Source organism: Ursus arctos, unplaced genomic scaffold, assembly GCF_023065955.2.
Source record: "Ursus arctos isolate Adak ecotype North America unplaced genomic scaffold, UrsArc2.0 scaffold_18, whole genome shotgun sequence".
Classification (NCBI taxonomy): Eukaryota; Metazoa; Chordata; class Mammalia; order Carnivora; family Ursidae; genus Ursus; species Ursus arctos.
In genome coordinates this window covers 57207316-57224993 of record NW_026622852.1, presented here as the reverse complement: position 1 = coordinate 57224993, position 17678 = coordinate 57207316, and the positions used below count along the sequence as shown (strand labels likewise).

General features: G+C 55.9%; 1 protein-coding gene across 1 annotated transcript; it reads right to left on the bottom strand.

The window, feature by feature from the left end:
- Positions 1-911: 911 nt before the first annotated feature.
- Positions 912-12121, bottom strand: GFI1B (growth factor independent 1B transcriptional repressor). The gene is made up of 7 exons (XM_026514260.3): positions 12033-12121; positions 5440-5558; positions 4873-5010; positions 4160-4422; positions 3438-3575; positions 2187-2451; positions 912-1623 (listed from the first exon to the last, which is right to left on the bottom strand). The coding sequence occupies exons 2-7, from the start codon at positions 5537-5539 to the stop codon at positions 1445-1447; spliced, it is 1083 nt and encodes a 360-aa protein (XP_026370045.1). The 5' UTR covers positions 5540-5558; positions 12033-12121; the 3' UTR covers positions 912-1444.
- Between the last annotated feature and the right edge of the window lie 5557 nt (positions 12122-17678).

Here is a 17678-nt window from a genome sequence, read left to right as displayed (position 1 = left end):
CGCAACAGACGGAGAAGCTCTGTCACGTCGTACAGCTAGTACACCAAGCTTCAGTGAGTCCTATCTGCAAAGTCCCTTTGGCCACATAAGGCTCTGGGGATTAGGACATGGATGTCATCCTTGGGGGCTACATCAAGAACCTTGAGATGGGAAGACTGCCCTGGACTGTCCAGGTGAGCCCCGTGGGATTACAGGGGTCCTTCCAAGAGGAAGGCAAGAAGGTCAGGCAGAAGAACGAGGCGGGTGATGGAAGCAGAGGTCAGAGCCGCCTGCTTTGGAGACGGACGAACCCTGGAGGCCCCGGCAGGAACGCAGCCCTGCCGACACCCTGCGTTCGGCTCCGGAGGACTCATTTTGGGTTTCTGACCTTCAGAACTGTACAAAGATAAGTGGCACTGTTTTCAGCCGCTAACCTTATGGCAGTTTGTTGCAGGGGCCAGCGAAGAACGATACCGTCCCCCGCTGCAGGAACATGCCTTCCCCATCGTCTGGCTGCAAGGGGCTCTTTCCCTTCTGTTCCAGCACTTACCAGTTTGGACTGAGTCCACCTCTCCCAACCCGTCTGTCAGCAACTCCAGAGCTTTCTCTGACTTTTTTTTTTTTTTTTTTAGTTTTCAATTTTTTTTTAGTAATTTCTACACCCAACGTGGGGCTCGAATTTACAACCCTGAGATCAAGGGTCGTGTGCTCTACTGACTGAGCCAGCCAGGTGCCCCAGCTTTCTCTGCCTTTTGAAGCTCCCTACTATCCCTTCCCAAAGCCTAACCCGCACCCAGGGGGCACTTAATAAACACTGTCAAATGTAAATAAATCTGTGTTTTTGTTTTTATTTACAGCAGTTGAGAGGAACAGGCTCTTGATAGCAGTGACTGCTTGCTTCTCCAGCCCCATGGTCCAAAAGCAGAGCCGGAACCTCCGTGGCCAGCTGCGTGCCAGTCAGAAGTGGGGGCCGGCCAGCACATCTAGCTGAAGCAGAGGGGTCTTAGGCCTCCCACTGGGGCAGGAGGCAGCTCTGGCCATCCGTGGCAGCTGGAAGGAGACCCACTGAAAACCGGATCCTAGCACAGTAGGCAGCAGGCAGAGGGGGAGGACTTCTCTGTGGATTCCAGTTCTGGACTATTCTTGGCATACCTGTGCACAGGGGGCTATGCTGGCTTTCTGGGCTCTGCCCTAGGGAAGGCGCCCAAGCTCTTAGACCTCTAAACAACTTCAGCTCAAAAAGACCCAGCCCAGGTCCTATATTTTACAGCAGGAAAATATTGGTCCAGAGAGGGAAAGCAACTTGCTCGAAGTCACACAGCAATTTCGTGAGTCTCCAAACAAGCGGAAAGATTCCTGCCCAGCGCTGACTCGGAGACAGGGCATCTGGATGCAGGAGGCTGGCCTCGCTCTGGGTCCCGGGACCTCAGGGCAGGCTGGCTGGGAGCCCGGGGCAGGGGCAGCCTCACTTGAGACTGTGTTGGCTCTCGCGGTGCCTCCGTAGGTCCACCTTGCGCTGGAACCCCTTGGTGCACAGCTCACAGCTGAAGGGCTTGAAGCCGGTGTGCTTCCGGCTGTGGGTGATGAGGTTGGAGCTCTGGCTGAAGGCCTTCCCGCACACCTGGCACTTGTGTGGCTTCTCACCTGTGGGGCAGCAAGGACCGGGTCAGGGCTGTCCGGGCCAGACCCGCCACCCACTGCCCTGCATCTGTTTGTAAACTCTGCTGTGTGTTATCTCGCGGCCAGCCTACATGCACTTTGGGAAAGAACTACAAAAGGGGGACAGAAAAACAATGCCCCCTGGGGTTGCACCCTGGTCCGACGCAACTGGGTCCATGCTGTGTACCAACGGGCCGAGCACCTGGTGCGAAAGAGGCACTCAGTCACCAGCCAACGATTGGAGGAATGAATGAGCGACAAATCCACCTGCTAGTCTCACTTCCACCCAGAGATCACACTTGGGCTCTTTCCTTCCCGGTGTTTTTCCTACGCCTTAAGTGTGTACTTAAGTCACAGTGCGTCCAGCTCTCCGCGTGGAGGGGAGCGCCCCTCTCTTTGTAACGGGACCCCACCCCTGTCCGAAGCCCACGTTGGGACCTTTTAGCAGTGGGAGGGAGGGGTGCGGGGAGCGGCTCTGCTTGGGCCCGTGCGGGCGTGGCCGGGGAACCCCGGGTCCAGACGTGGGGGGGGGGGGCGGAGCGCCTCACCCGTGTGGATGTAGGTGTGCTTCTTCATGTCCGACTTCTGGTGGAAGCGCTTGCCGCAGAACTGGCAGGGGTAGGGCCTCGTGTCCGAGTGGATGAGCAGATGTGTGGACAGGGTGGACGAGCGCTTGAAGGCTTTGCCGCACATCCGGCACTCGAAGCTGCGCTCCTGCCGGAGGAAACGAGGCCCCGGGGGGTCAGGCGCGGGCGGGGCCTCGAGACCCGGGACTGCCACGCTGGGCGCAGGACCGGGCCCTGCCGGGATCCCCTGAGGAACAGGACACTCGTTGGGGGGGCGGCCTCGAGAACGGGTCCCGGAGGAGCAGGACCCAGAGGCCCCCATTTCTGCACCCCAAGGTGGGGCTGAGGCATGGGGCATGAGATGCCTCCTGTGGGGTTTTCCCTGTAACCTTCACAGTACCCCAGTCGAAGTAAGCCTCAACACGCGTTTGTTGACTGATCGATCGACTGATCTGGGGCATGATCATCAGCTTCCCAGTGCTTTGGTTAAGAGTCTGTATTTTTGGGGCCCGATTTTGGCTTCTGCCCCTTAGAAGCCACGTGACTTTAGACAAGTCATTTAACCTCTCGAGACTCAGTTTCCTCATCTGTACGTGAGAACAGCAGTAATGAGCTCACAGGGTAGAGAGCCGAGCCGGCAGTAACTGGCACATGGCGTGAGCTCACCATTGAAAGTTCTCACGACCAGATCCTGCTCTCCCACCTCAGCTTTTACTGACTCTGGTGTTAGCACCGTGGGTCATTTCGGGTACTTTCCCTGGAACGGAATATTCAAGAAGAGCTAAGTGGGACAAGATGATCACTTAAGCCTGACCCCAAGATTCTAAATGTCGAGAGCCTCAAAGCTGAGGACGCCTGTCCTGACACACGGATGGCAGGATCATCTCTGAGCATCAGAGACCACTCTCTGCCCCCCAAATTCCACCGGGCCAGGAGCCTCTCCCAACGGCACACGAAGCTGATTCGGTCCATCCGGGGTGGGAGGGGTGTCGGGAAAACTATAACGTAACTAGCACTAAACCACAAATATTCGTTATCAAAACACATTAAAGTATGTATTATATAACAATTCTAGAAAGAGGGTTTTGGGGACCCAGATGAGGGAGTAAAGGACCTCAATCTGTGTCACCCTCAGGGGCAGGGCGAGAGACCCAGCCATAGCCCCTAGGTTTCCTGCGGGAGGCACAGAGCAGGAGTGGGAGGAGGGGGTCCTGGGCTTGGCCAGCTGCCCACCTGGGAGTGGACGTGTGTGTGCTGTTCCAGGCTCACGGCGTGGCCGAAGGTTTTGCCACAGACGTCACAGGCGAAGGGCCGGGTCCCACTGTGGGAGCGGCGAACATGGACTTCGAGCCCGTGTGGGGTGGAGAACACCTGCAGGCAGGGTGCAGAGCGTGAGGCCACTGGGAGCTGTGGAGAGGGAGATGGGCCTGGGGTCCCAAGGCCACCCCCACCCCTCCACGTCCAGGCACAGATGGGCATAAAGCAGGAGAAGCACGGGAGTGCCGATTCCGCTGGCCTTTGCTGTGTGTCCTGGGAAGGTCAATTTCCCTCTCTGTGGCTTGGTTTCCCGTCTAGAAAATGGGGGCCGTGGGAGCATGTAAAAGGCCCCTCCTGGCCCTGGCTAGAGACTGAATAGCCCAGTGGTGAAGAGCCAGGAATTTGCCAGAGCCACGTTTGCATGCTGGCACTGACGTCTACTTGCTGTGTGCTCTTGGGCCAATGACTCAACCCCCCTGAGCCTTTTGTCCACTTCCTAGGGTTCAAGCATGTCCAGTGCTTTGCACGGGGCTAGCACACAGCCGGGGTTCAACAAACCATGGTGAGGACGAACATTCTAAACCCTCGACCCCACCAGACGACCCAAGATTCACAGCACAGGGAGCAGCCAGCGGCCAGGGAACAGAGAGGGGATGCAGGGCAGGGCCCGTGAGCCCACCCACGCCCCAGCTGCCCACCTTGTTGCACCTGATGCAGCGATATGCATCCATGCCTGGGGAGCAGCGGAGGCTGAAGTCCAGGGGCGGCTCAGTGCTGGGCACCAGAGGGCTGCCGTAGAGGCTGACGGAGCGCTCGAGGAAGGCAGACTGCATGGTGGAGGGGGCCTGCCGGTAGCTGTGGCCGTAGGACGAGGCCAGGGCATCCCAGGAGAAGCTGGGCTTGTAGAACGGGGGTGAGCTGGAGTCCCGGTCCTGGGATCGGGGCATGACAGCAGGGCCCTCTGTGGAGAGTGGGACACACGTCTGGTGGGGACTCATTGATAACTAGGGCACCGCGCCCACCACTCTCCACCTAGAGACCTCCTGCTGAGGGTTGTGGTGTGTAGCCCAAAATATTTACTGTGGGGGAGGGTCTGGGTCTTCATTGTGGCTTCTCGGCTTCTCAGCCTGGAAACAGGCCCCCAGCACCAACAGAGCGCCCACCTCACCCACTGCATCGGCCTGCCCACCTGCTTCTTCTGACCCGCCACATAGAAGCTCTCATCTGGGAGTGAGCTCCCCGTCCTAGAGGGGCCCAAGGAGAAGCTGGAGAGCTCAGATTGTATCTAGATGGCCTTGTTGATCTTTCCTGACTCCACAGCTCCAAGGATCCCTGCTTCCATGAGCCCATCCACCCTTCATTCCACTCGCACTGGCTGGTGGGGGATGGCCAGGGGTTCCGGCCTGGGTACCTGGCACCAGGGCCGTCCTGCTCAGGCTCTGGTCCAGGTCCAGCTCTGGCTCCCGTTTGAGGTCAGTCCAGGTCAGGCACTGGTTTGGGAACAGGGTGCTGAGGACAGGATCATTGCTCAGGACCTGGTCCCTGGCCCCTGTGGGGAGACAAGATCATCAGAGACATCAGCTACAGCTCCTAGGAGGATGGGGACCCAGAGACGCACTTGCTGCTGTCCCCAGCTGCTCGCATGCATGGGCCCTGCCCAGGATGGCGGGAGCAGGGTGGAGGCTGAAAGGAACCCCCTCACCCACCCAGGAGAACTCCTGGACCAGTGTTAGTTTTTGGAGGGCCCGACCCTAGCCCTAGATCTTTTCTGAGTCTGGTTAGGACCCACATGTCGGCTGCTGAGGACCAGCTCCAGTCCTGATGCTCCCATCATCCAAGGGGTCAGAAGAGATGGGTGCATTCATTCATTCGTTCACCCAACATATACTGAGCTTCTGCTTACAGAAGGGATACCGTGCATCCCCAACACTGGGGGCAGGGAGCCCTGGATGGGTGCTGAAGAGGAGCTCTGACTCACCGGGGCTAAGGGCAGGAGGCCAGACCGGGTCATCTTCCTGGATGCGGGGCTGGTGGTAGGTGTGAGCCTTCTTGCTCTTCACCAGGAAGGAGCGCGGCATGGTAAGCGTGTGCCCCACACTTGCGAGGGGAGAGGGAGAGAACAGTTAGGAAGGGCAAGAGGACAGCAGCCTCTGTATTTTAGATTCCATCAGAATCCACTGTCCTGAGTCGAATGGTGTCCCCCAGAAGTTCATGTCTACCCAGAACCTGTGAATGTGACCTTCTGTGGAAATAGGGTCTTTGCAGATTTAACCAATCAAGATGAGGTCATACTGAGTTAGGCTGGACACCAAGTCCACTAGGTCTAGGGTTCTTATAAGAAGAGAAAACTTTGGGCGCACAGACACAGACACGCAGGGAGGACACCGTCCAGAGGTGGGAGCAGAGATGGGAGGGGGCATTGAGGATCGCTGGCTCCCCCAGAAGCCAGGAGAGAGGCACATGGCAGACCCCCTCCCCACCGAGCCTCCAGAAGGAACTGACCCTGCAGGCACCTTGATTTTGGATCTCTAGATTCCAGAACCTTGAACGAATAAATTCTGTGTTGTTTTAAGCCACCTGGTTTCTGGTAGTTTGCCACAGTGGCTACAAACCCTAACCTCCCCCCACTGCTCCCTTGCTGGGAAATTAATACACCCACCTTCTAGAAAACCCCCAGGGTCAGTCTGCTCCGGCCCACATGCCCTGAGTCGCACCGGGAGCAGAGAAGAAAGGACAGGAGTGTCTCCAAATGTGACACACTCCTGACCCCGCATCCTGAGAACTGCTTTTGTGCCCCTGTGGGATCTGCATTCGGAGGCCATGGAAGGGGTGGTCTGAGCTCAGGTCTTGGAGTCAGACGCTCACTTCGAATCCCAGCTCACCCGCTGTGCACTTTGGGGCAGACGCTTCACCTCTCTGGGCCTACTCCCTTTTTTGGAAGGTGCAGCGTCCAGGCTGTTGGTGCCAGTGAGTGCATCATATGTGCTCAGTTCTTATCATGGTGGGGGGTGGGGAGCAGGTTGCAACAATGGGGGGCACCTCGATGGCAAAGCCACGTTACTGCGGCACAGATGTTCCCAGAGCAGGGCTGCCCCTTGTCCGTGGCCCCAGCCCGGAGTCCGGTGCCCAGAGACGGAGGAACCTTCTCTCTCTGTCTCTGAGTGGGGTGAAGGGGGGATTGGAGTTGCATGTGGGGCTCAAGGTCCGAGAGGACCCCCATGCCACCCCACTGGGAAGCCAGAGGGCATTTGTGCACGTGGAGGAAAAAGCCAATGTCCACCAACTGTAAGAACTAAGCAGTGGGCAGCCCAGCTCAGTTGCATCGTCACCGAACCCACCGGTCAGGGGGTGGGGGAAGACACGGAGGACCAAATCAGGAAAGGGCCCTGCACTTGGTCCTGGGCAGGGGTCGGGGCATGGCAGAGCCAGCCAGAACACCTCAACACTCCTGGCTTCGCATGAGGAGAGCATCTCCTGCCCCCTCTCCAGATGTTTCCCATCCTTGTGCTCAGCCCGTGAGGCTCCCCTGAGGGCTCCTGGGAGACAGAGAACATCTGAGTGGTCCTCTCTCCACCCCACCCCTAGGCCATCCCCAGGCAGGAGCACAGGAAATACTTCGCCAATGCCATTCCCGGCGGCTCCTCTGCAGGTCCCATTTCCAGGCCTCGGAGCAGGAGCCCCTTCCCCAGGCCAGCCACCACGCGGGGCTGCAGGGACGATAGGGCCAAGCGCGGGAAAGGGATTACAGCTGCTCTGACAACAGCCAGGGTTGGGTGATAAGGCCAAGGCGAGGAGCCGGCTGGGAGGAGGGAGATTAGAGAGGGCAGCTTGGAGCCCTGCCTTTGGAGCAGGCCCAGGGAGTCACCCCTTCCCCCAGGCGTGACCCCAAGCCAGGCAGGAGAGGGAACCCCAGCTGGACCCAGGCCTGTCTGCCCCTCCCCAGAGCCCCCAGGGCATCAGGAGTCTGGTGAGGCCACTCCACCCTGGGCAATCCTAGGTCCCGCCCTCCCCACTGTAGGCCTCAGTGTCCAGATCTGCTAAATGGGGACCGCAAGCCACCTTCCTGCGATTGCTGGAGCAGAAAGGACCTCTATTACAAACAAGCGTGCAAAGTGCTCGGTGTAGTGCTGGGGCTGCAGGAGCACCGAGCAGGTGGTGGCATCACAGCCCGCAGGAGAAGAAACTTCAGGGAGGCAGGCACAGCCCACGTCCTGTCCTGTGTGGTTCCATCCCCAGGACTCCCCCCCCCAAAGCAGGTTCGCTCTGAGGACAGGGATGAGCCTGGGACCAGGAGCAGGGACTTGCTCCAGGCCCTTCCCCTCTGGGATCTGAAATGAAGAAGTGGGACTGGAAGGCTCTGGGGTCCAGTCCAGCTGTCAGATTTTGCCCTCCCAAGGCTTGCCTGTCCTGCTGTCTCCCCCAGGCTTGTCGGGAAGCCCACGGTGGCCTTATCTGCCAGGGGCAGTCTTCCTCTGCCTGCTCCCCCTCCCCCAGGGCTCCCCTCACCCCCCTTCCTTCCCCCTTCTAACTCTTGGCTCCAGGAATCCCCTGGGGAGGCCAGACCCTGGGCAGAGCCAGAGACCCACACACGCCAGGGGAGGCGGGGACTGCGTTGTTTTGTCTCTTGTTCTGGGGGAGCCTCCGAGGGCCACGGTCTCTCTATCCAAAGATGATCTACTATTTTTTACATAGTATTTTAGCAGTAAGCCAAAGAGAACCAAAGGTAGGCATGAAACTGCTGGAATGCCAGGAGATCCTTCTTGTAGCCAGGATCTGCGTAGCCTTAGCTCCGTGAGTTCGGACCTGGGAGCTGAGTGGCTACTGCCCCATTTCACGGAGGAGGAACGAGGCTTGGAGACTGGCTCCTGATCCCAGGCAGATCCCAGGCTGTCCCCCAGGCCTCTAGACTCTCGACTGTCAGACCACGGGGTGGGCACTTGGTGCGGAGGGAAGTGCGCAGACATGCTAAGGGAGGTGTCTAAAGCTCCCTGGTGTGCGTTATGCCACGGAACTGATACCCACTGAGGGCAAGGGAAGCAGTGATTGTCTTCCAGGCTTACAGGGGGAACTGAGGCTGAGGGAGGAAAGTGGCTCATCCAGACCCCGCGCTCCTGTCCTGCTGGGACTTGACTCCTGGCCCAGGGCTCTGCCCATCGGCACCTATGGTCTTCCCGGACACCCATGAAGACGGCCTGCCCGGGGCAGAGAGAGAAGGCTGGTTGGTGGGGCAAGATGATGGAGAGATCAAATTCCTTTGATCTCTGTCTTTTCTAGAACCCAGAAGCTCCACATGGATTCCTGGAGAGTTCTGAGTGGAAAGAAAGACCTCCTTCAGGAAGCTATAAGCTATGGTGTTCCCTTGGTCTCAGAGCCTGAGGATACCATAGAGGTCAACTGGTTAGGCGTCAGGACAACACAAGTTCATGAGCAAGGGGTCCCAGCTTCCGGGGTCCCTGCCTGGAGGAAGGCAACACTCAGGGCCTACTCTCGGGATCCCCTCAGAGCCCCCAGTGCCCCAGTGTCCCCCTCCCTCCCACCCTAGAATGTTCCCTCCACCAAGCCCGGCTGAGTGGCACAGCCAACCCCATGGCCCAGCCTTCAAGCTCCCTGTGGGGGCCAGACACACCAGGAGAGCTTCCTTTTGGCCCCTGTTAGCACAGTGAAAAAAAAAACAAAACAGGAACCAATCACCTATACTGCAGTTAATCAACAACCACACCGTTCTGATTCACACGAACCGTTCTGAGAAAGAGCTCAGAGCAGAGATTGTGAAAGAACCCTAAGATTTCTTCATGAAACAGAGGCCTCGATGGTATCGGCCTCCGGAAAGAGACTTGCTGTTAACATCTCTTCCAAAACCGTCCATCCCGATGGAGGGTGCCCTGACCCCGAGTCAGAATCTCGGCCCCGCACCCCCACGTCCAGGTGGACATGGAGCCGCAGCCTGGTGACTTCCGTACGAGGCCCCGCCACGGCCTCCCGTGGGGCTGAGTCTGATTTTGTGACCTTGAGCTTGACCACGTCGGCCTCCAACCTAGGGCTTGGTTTTCCTATCTCTCAAAAGGGACCGTTGGACTAAGAGATTTCTAAACTTCCCTTTTGCTCCAAAATCCCATGCACGGTTTGTTGACCTTGAGCGCGGGACTGACCTACCTTGACTAAGAACCTCATCACTCCGGTTCCCTTTTTGGGAGGGTTGGGTAAGACTCCGTTGTTTCTCAGAGTCCGTGACAGAGGACCCTTTGGACTTCCTTTATGTTTAAGACGTGACTCAAGCAAACAAACAAACTGAAAAAACCCTTTCCATGTAGCAGTTAGGGGAAATGGGCCTGTTTCACGTTAGGGGCCCCGGCAGAAAGGGGTCATTATTTTTATTCAAAATGTGCAAGCAGTTCTCAAATGTCTCCTCCTGAGTTCAGAGACTGCAATGTCACAAGTGAGTGAATCGACTTCTGAGTTTACCCCCAAAAGAATTGAAGGCAGGGGCTCAGACATATTTGAACACCCAAATTCACAGCTGCATGACCCACAATCACCAAAAGAAGGACGCAACCTGAGGCCCATCAGCAGACGGTGGAGAAACCAAACATGGCGTATCCATACGATGGGTCGTTATTCAGTCTGGAAAAAGGAAGGAGGTGCTGGCTCATGGCACGATATGGATGAATCTTGAGGACACCATGTAAGCAAAAGGAGCCAGGCACAAACAGAAGAATGCTGTAGGACTCTCCACTTCTATGAGGTCCCCAGGGAAGTCAGATTCATAGAGACAGAAAGGACAGCGGTGAGAGCCAAGGGCCGGGGGACGGGACAGGGAGGGGAGTTCGTGTTCAATGGGGACAGAGTTTCAGTTTGAGAAGATAAAGAGAGTTCTGGAGATGGATGGTGGTGACGGTTGCCCAACATTGTAAGTGCGTTTTCACGCTACAGAAGCGCATGCTTGAAAATGATTAAAGTGGTCACTTTCTTGTCATGTGTATTTTGCTACAATAAAAAATGAGTGAACCAGTGGCGCAGCGGTTGGGCATCTGCCTTCTGCTCAGGGCGTGATCCCGGCGTTACGGGATTGAGCCCCACGTCGGGCTCTTCCGCTGTAAGCCTGCTTCTTCCTCTCCCACTCCCCCTGCTTGTGGTCCCTCTCTCGCTGGCTGTCTCTATCTCTGTCGAATAAATAAATAAAATCTTAAAAAAAAATGAGTGAACAAAACATTTCCTGAACATTTCTGAATTGGAGCAGCTCCCATTGGTTTGAATTCCCGAAAACAAATGAACAACAAAAAAAAAACTCCCTCTAATTTAAGGAGGGGTAAGGTTTTCTATTGTTTCTGAGAGGGGACGAGATCATACGTGGTCAGGCTGTTTTCCCAGGGGCGATCAGGTCCCAGAACCTTCAGGAGTCCTTGTGGCTTCCAAGAGGACCCCAACCTCACCCACCCTCCCGAAAACCTCGAGAAAATGTTCTGCACCAGTTTTGAGTAACTCCATGCATCAAAGCCAAGGCAGATACGGCTTTCTGGTGCTCCCCAGGCACCTTCCGCAGGGAAACCCGCATACCGACCCCCCAATCTACAGGACCGCACTCTTGTCGGAAGACACCTCACACATCTCCTTATTTAAAGAGTCCCTTGGGCACCACCTCGGAAGACAAGAAACTCGCCACCTCACTAAGACTGGCATCTTCTACCCGTTCATTGCCTCCTGAGAACTATTCAGGAGGTGTGAGCCCCCGTGGGCAGGCGTGGCTTAGCGAGATCCAGGTCCGGAGCCTGCAAATTAATTTGCCCTCTCCAGGAAACTCATGAAAGATGCAGACCTTCCCCGCAGAAAAACGTACACAAGCAGGTACCCGTGGCTATTCTATAGACCCCCCCCCCCCTTTAACAAGCCTTACTTTAGAGCGGGCACCTCGCCCCAGATGCCCAGATTCTCAACTTGGCCTTTTTTTTTTTTTTTTAATTAGGTAGAAAAGACTGAGATCCCACCTGCCCTTCTGCAGCCCTCTTGTTTCTGGAGGCTGGGGGCTGGGGGTGGTGGACAACGCATTTTCCCTTCTCCCCTCACGGGGCTCTGGATGGGAGGGCACTCACTCTCAAAGTGCCCCAGGGACTTGGGTGAAGGGCACTGGGGAGTGTGGGATGCTGGGGGTAGAACTTCCCTCCGACGTCTCTCAATTTCACTCCGATTTTATAGACAAGCTCAGGGTGATGGGGGGACAGGACCACACTAAGCCAGGGGCGTGAATGAGTGTCACCCCACGCTCTGCCCAGGTCCCTGGGAGAGCTGGGGTTGCAGGTATGACCTCGCACACACAGGTGATCCCCATCAGACCCGACCCGGTTTTAGAAAGGCCGTTTATGCACAGTTGCCGGAGGGCGGAACTCCTATAGGGCTCTGCCTCCCACCACCTCCTCTCCGCTGGGTTCAAGGGCTGAAAGCTGCATCCTGTGGAAGAGATATCCCAGTCCACCTTACTCTTCCTGTAACTGCCAAAGGGCCCGGCTGACCTGCCTGGAAACAATCTAAGTCAGACATGCAAATTTAAGAAGAAGAAGCTGGGATGACAGCACTCACCTGTCCCCAGCTCCGCCGTCTGGTCCTGGACGCCGTCTTGGTCTTGGTGGGAACCTCCCAGCCTCTGGGGATCAGCTCCACTCTGTCAACCTCGGACTCTCTGCTCAAATAGATACTTCTCCTTTTTTTTCTCTCTCTCACTCTCTCTGGTTTTTTTTTTTTTTCCTCTTCTGTTCCCCTCCTTGATTTTCAATCTGATTATTTGTGTCAAAATCTGGCGGTGAAGAAACAGCCAATAGAGAGCGCCCGAGTGCTGGGCTGCATTTGCTTATCAAAGCTTCCCGGGGCTCCCACTTCAGGCTCCTGCCAGCCCTCCACCCTGGGTGCCACGCTCTGTGCCCGGACATTCTAACTAACGCCTCCTGGAAGAGAAAGGACGGGCTAAATCAGTCTGTTTATAAACTTAAAACAAAACACTTGTATACCTGATTTTGCATAACTCATAACTTTCTTTAGTCTTTCCTTCCTTCCTCTGTCTCTGTGTCTGTCTGTCTCGGTCTGTCCCGAGCCAGGGGCACTCTGCTTCAAAGCCACTGCAGACCGCTCTTAGAGAGGTCCCTCTCGTTCTTGCAGAGATGACCTTTGAGAAGAAGAGCCGAATTCACGCTTCCCCAGCCTTGACCCCAGAAGACGTGCCCAGGTGCTTCCCAGCGTCCGCAAGCCCTCAGTGCACTCAGGCCCGCGGCAGGTGCACTCGCGTCCCAGGCCCTGCGTGTGCCGCCATCTGGCGGCCGCAGAGGAGACGGGGGCGGCGGGAGGCCCGCGGTCGGTCACGGGGTAAACTGGCACAGCCAGGATCGGACATCACATCTCACTTGGCACGGAGCCCCATCCCCGACCCCCCACCTTTCCCCTCCTTTGCCCCTCAAGCCTGATTTATTTCAGGAGGATTTGCATGAGAGGAGAACTCACAGAACAGAGCACTGTTAGGTGATTTGCATGCTCTTGCGGCCCAGCGCTGGAGAGATTATGTTTCCCTCATCAAGAAAACAAGTTTGGCGACCGGAAGCCCCAAGTTAAACTGCAGGTCCGGGCCGACATGAGGAGAAAGGGGGCTTCGGGCGAGGCTCCTCTGCGGGGCCGGGCCCAGCCTGGAGGTGGGCGGGGCTTGCGCGATGCTGGGGCGTGGGTCCCGACCATCGACCATCGCCCTCAGCCCTCGGCCCTCGGCCCTTGGACTCCCCTTGGTGGTGAGAGTGTGGGAACATCTGGAATATTCTTTGGATCTTCCACATTGCCAACAGCCAACCGGAACTCTTTATCATTATGCAGAAAACTCAGAACCCAAGGACATTAAGAAAAAATTCCCATTTCTTCCTATTCTCCCTCCATTATGCAGGCACATCTACGTCTTGCTTCTCGGGTCTTTCTTTTTCCACTGGCTGTTATCTTCCTCAAGTACCTCCCAGATTATCTTGCGGCTTTGATGAACATATGTAACGGTATTTCGGCTTTTCATGGTTTGCCTTAACAACCACTTTCTTCATTTGGGGAATAGCGTGGTTGGGGTAAAGCTGCCCTATTGGGTACAGGCTGCTCCAGGGTTGTGATCCCACTTCGGGTCTTTATCTTCCTCCTTTAGTAACCGATGCAGGGACTCCCTTGCTAGACCAGGTCCCCAGCCTGGCAGTGAAAGCGGGCCTTCTCTGGAGCCACCGGGACCCCTTTGCGGGAGGCAGTGTCCAGGCCTCCATACTTTGCGGCCTGGAGCCGCTATGCTGTAGCAGGTAGGCCCTGGCAGCCTGAAACCTCCCAGCCCTGGGGTCCCCTCCAACACCACTCCCCTTAGTAGGCAGCCCCGGAGAAGAAGTGCCTTCATTTAGCCTTTCCCAAGGGCGAAATCACTGCAGCATCCTTGTGCCCGTTCATTCATTCATTTAATCCAGTTAGTACTGGTACATGTCCTGTTCCAGCGTCCTTCTCCCCTCTGCCCCCTGCCTTCCTCCCTGTCTTAGTCGTCTCAGGCTGCCATAACCGAATACCGCACGCCAGGGGACTTCGACAACATTTCTTGCAGGGAGACCAAGGTCAAGGTGCTGGCAGATTCTGCTTCTGCTGAGGACGAGTTTCTTGATTTGTAGCCCGCTGCCTCCCTGCTGAGTCCTCACTTGGGAGAGAAGCAGATGGAGAGGGAGGGAGGGAGGGAGGGAGGGAGGGAGGGAGGGATGGAGGGAGAGCAAGAGAGAGAGAGAGAACTCAAGCTCTGGATTCTTTTCCTTTTCATTTAAGGACATTCATTCCATCCTGGGGACCCCACCCTCATGACTTCATCTAACGTAATTACCTCCCAAAGGCCTCACCTCCAAATACCATCACACTGGGGGCTAGGGTTTCCACATGAATTTGGGGGGATAAAAACATTCAGTCTCTAACTCTCTCAGCTAATACTTGTTTATTGAGTGCCTGCTAGGTACCCGATGCTGGGGTTTCCAACAAGAGCCAGATGGGAGCCATCGTGAGTGCCGTCCTGGTCTAGCAGGTGGGATGGAGTACCCTGAAATTTACAAATCGGACTGATCAGTGCTGTGATGTAATCATGGTATGCAAAGGAGTGTGGGGAAATGAACTCGGACTTGGAGAGTAATGAGAATTAATGAAACTAATGGAAGTGACATCTAGGTTGATGCCAGGATGACTTAGTTGGGAGACGGAAAGTAGGGAAGAACGTCTAAAAAGAACAGCATGAGCAAAGAGCTGGAGGCAGGACCTTCGGGGAATTGACAGCAGCCAAGTTCAGTACCGGTGGATGGTGGAGGGCAGAAGAAGGGAAGCGAGAGATGATCCTACAGAGGAAAGAAGGAGCGTGATCAGGAAGATTCCTCCCTGATTTAAAAACCTTCAGTGATTCCCCTTTACCTAACAGGACACAAAATCAGCTTCAGAGATCAGCATTCAGTGTTTTTCACAGGGTCAGACCTCTTTCAAATGACAGCACTTTTTCTTTTCTTTTCTTTTTTAGGATTTTATTTATTTATTTGACACAGAGAGAAAGCACACAAGTAGGGAGACTGGCAGGGGGAGAGGGAGAAGCAGACTCCTTGTTGAGCAGGAAGCCCGACACAGGGCTCAATCCCAGGACCCTGGGATCATGACCTGAACTGAAGGCAGATGCTTAACCAACTGAGCCACCTGGGAGCCCCTGACAGCACTTTTTCTAATGCAAGTTGCAGAAACCCACTTTATACTAGTTTAATAACAATAACAAAACAATTAGTTCATGTCACTGAAAAGTTCCAGCTTCAGGCATGGTTGGATCCAGATGCTCAGATAATAGTCTGGATCTCATTCGTTCCTGCCTCAGGACGTTTGTATTTGTTGTCCGCTCTGCCTGGATGGCCTAACTTCCAGATCTCCCCATGGCCGACTCATTCAGGTCTCAGTTGAAATGTCACCTCGGCAGAGAGACTTCCTTGGCCATTAACTAAAGCAGGACCTTCCCACCCCAGCCACTTTTGGACCCATCATCCTACCCTTTGTTCTTCTTGGCAATCATAATTATCTGAAAACGTCCTGTTGATTTATTACCTTTTTATTGGTCTCTTGTTTGTCCTGACTGTGCACACGGAACGTAAGCCATACAGGAGCAGGGGTGGAGTTTGCCTGGCTCACAGCCAAGTCTCCAAGGCTGACAGCAGTGTATGGTAGCACTAGTGATGTTTCTACAGACTGAATGGATGAACGAATGAATGAATCCGTGCATGCATCTCTCTCTGTCTCCATCTCTCAGCTTTCCTTTCTGCTCTGGGGCTGAGATACAAACACTGGCAGCTGTCGTCTATCATCTTATAAACAGCAGTGGAAAGCAAGCTCCATCTTGGGAGGCCCCAGACGGACTCTGACTGGCCCAGCCCAGTCACAAGGCATCATCCCTGCACCAATCATGGTGGCCGGTGGGAGGGAAATGGGTCTCTCATTGACCAGGACTGGCTCACCCTCCTGCCCAAACCTGGAGGAGGCAGGGTTGAGTTTGGGGAGGAAAGAGCAGTTGTCACCACATGAGTAAGGCCAGAAAGGTGTTTGGGCCATGGCTTCCACTTTCCACTTTCCAAGTGTCTTCTTATTGTCACCTAAACATACTGCGTTCTTTCCTGCTGGAGACCGAATTCCAGCCCCTGCCCTTGCCCTTCCTATTCCCAACGTCCAGAACGTCCTTGTCTTCAACGTCCTCCTTTGCAGCCCAGTTCTGCTCTCACCTCCTTCAGGAAGCCTTCCTAGATGCCCGCAATCTCTGGGGCCACCCAGGACAGCCCTTGGATTCTTTGTCAGGGGGCACTCAGCTGCTGCCTGCTGGGATCAGCAAGTACTACGGGCAGGAACGCTGCGGAGTGCTGGGGGGGGGGGGGGCAGGGCACAGCACAGACTGACCTCGGGGATGTGGCCGAATAAGGGAGAGCTGCTGCTAGAGCCTGGCAGTGTGCAGAGGCCCCTGCCCCCATGGAGATATCCCAGGCAAGTACAGGCGGGCTCCGGAAGCGGCGAGGGAGGTGGGGGGGTGGGCAGCAGCGGGGTCCAGGCGGAGGTCCCAGCTCCAGCGGGCGGTAGCTGTGTGATCTTGGGTACCCTTCTGGCCTTGGCTGAGAATGGCCACAGAATGCAGAATGCAACACACATGAGCTTAGTCCACCCACCCCGGGACATGAGGATGGACTGGGTGGCCCTTACTCTGGGGTTGGGGGCGCCCAGCGGGCCGCTGCGCCCCAGGGCGATCCTCTTCTACCAGAAAAGCTCCCATTCTCTGCCCTGCAGCGATTCAGTCGTTCCGGGGAGATTGTGGAGCTCTTTCCCAGCCCAGGCTCCTTGCCAGGAGCTGCAGGCAGTTGAGGTGGCGGGAGCCCCGCTTGCAAACGCAGACTGCCCTGGCGTAGGGCAGTGCCCTGAGGGCCAACCACCCCACCACCCAGGTACCCCTGCGCTTCCGGAGGAAGCAATTCACCACATAGCCACACGGTGGCGCTCTTTCTCCCTTTTCTTCGGCAAAAACCAGCCTGAAAACGTCTGTCCGTCAGTCCATCCATCCCTCCACCCACAACCACCTAATTACTGCTTAAATTACAAGAGTGATATACGATCAGAGTAGAAAGAAAAAAGTAAAAGAGTATTCATCTGGCCCTGATGTGTATTCTTTTGGTTCCTCTTTCTCCCCCGCCCTCCTCCCTCCCTCTCTCTCTGACCTGGACCTCCAGGCTCCCTCTCCCCTCTCCACAAATGCATATGTGCCTATCATGTTTTTCAATTCGAACAAATCTTTACTGACCCTTTGCTATTGAGTTCCACACAGTCAGGCAATGCCTCCCCCAATCTGTGAGCTCCCCCGTCCTGCCTCCATGAATCTCATGATGGGGTCCGGACACACCCTTTGGAAGACCATGAGGCCGGGTTCGGGGTGCACTCACTTCACAGGGCAGTCGGTTGGCCTCAGAGAAGCACGGAAGGCCGGGTGCCCTGCTTAGGCAGGGGGTGTGGGCGAGCAGCCTGAGGGCCTGAGTTCCTGCCCAGTGCCTCCCAGCAACCCTGGCAGGGATGTCAAACAGGGTAGGTGGGGACCCCGTTCCTAGGTTTAGGAAATAACAGACGACAGAAGCCCACCCACTCCATCCACCTCAGCGGTGACTTCTCACCGGGACGCCTCAGAAAGTTTCCAACAAT

What these genes read in the sequence shown, in the direction of transcription:
- GFI1B (XM_026514260.3), bottom strand. Translation starts at nt 5,539, where the DNA reads ATGCCGCGCTCCTTCCTGGTGAAGAGCAAGAAGGCTCACACCTACCAC. An exon ending in ACACACACGTCCACTCCCAG is followed by an intron (nt 2,452 to 3,437) that starts GTGGGCAGCTGG and finishes CCTGTTCCTCAG; the next exon opens with GGGATCCCGGCAGGGCCCGG. An exon ending in GCACACCTACATCCACACGG is followed by an intron (nt 1,624 to 2,186) that starts GTGAGGCGCTCC and finishes GCTGCCCCACAG; the next exon opens with GTGAGAAGCCACACAAGTGC.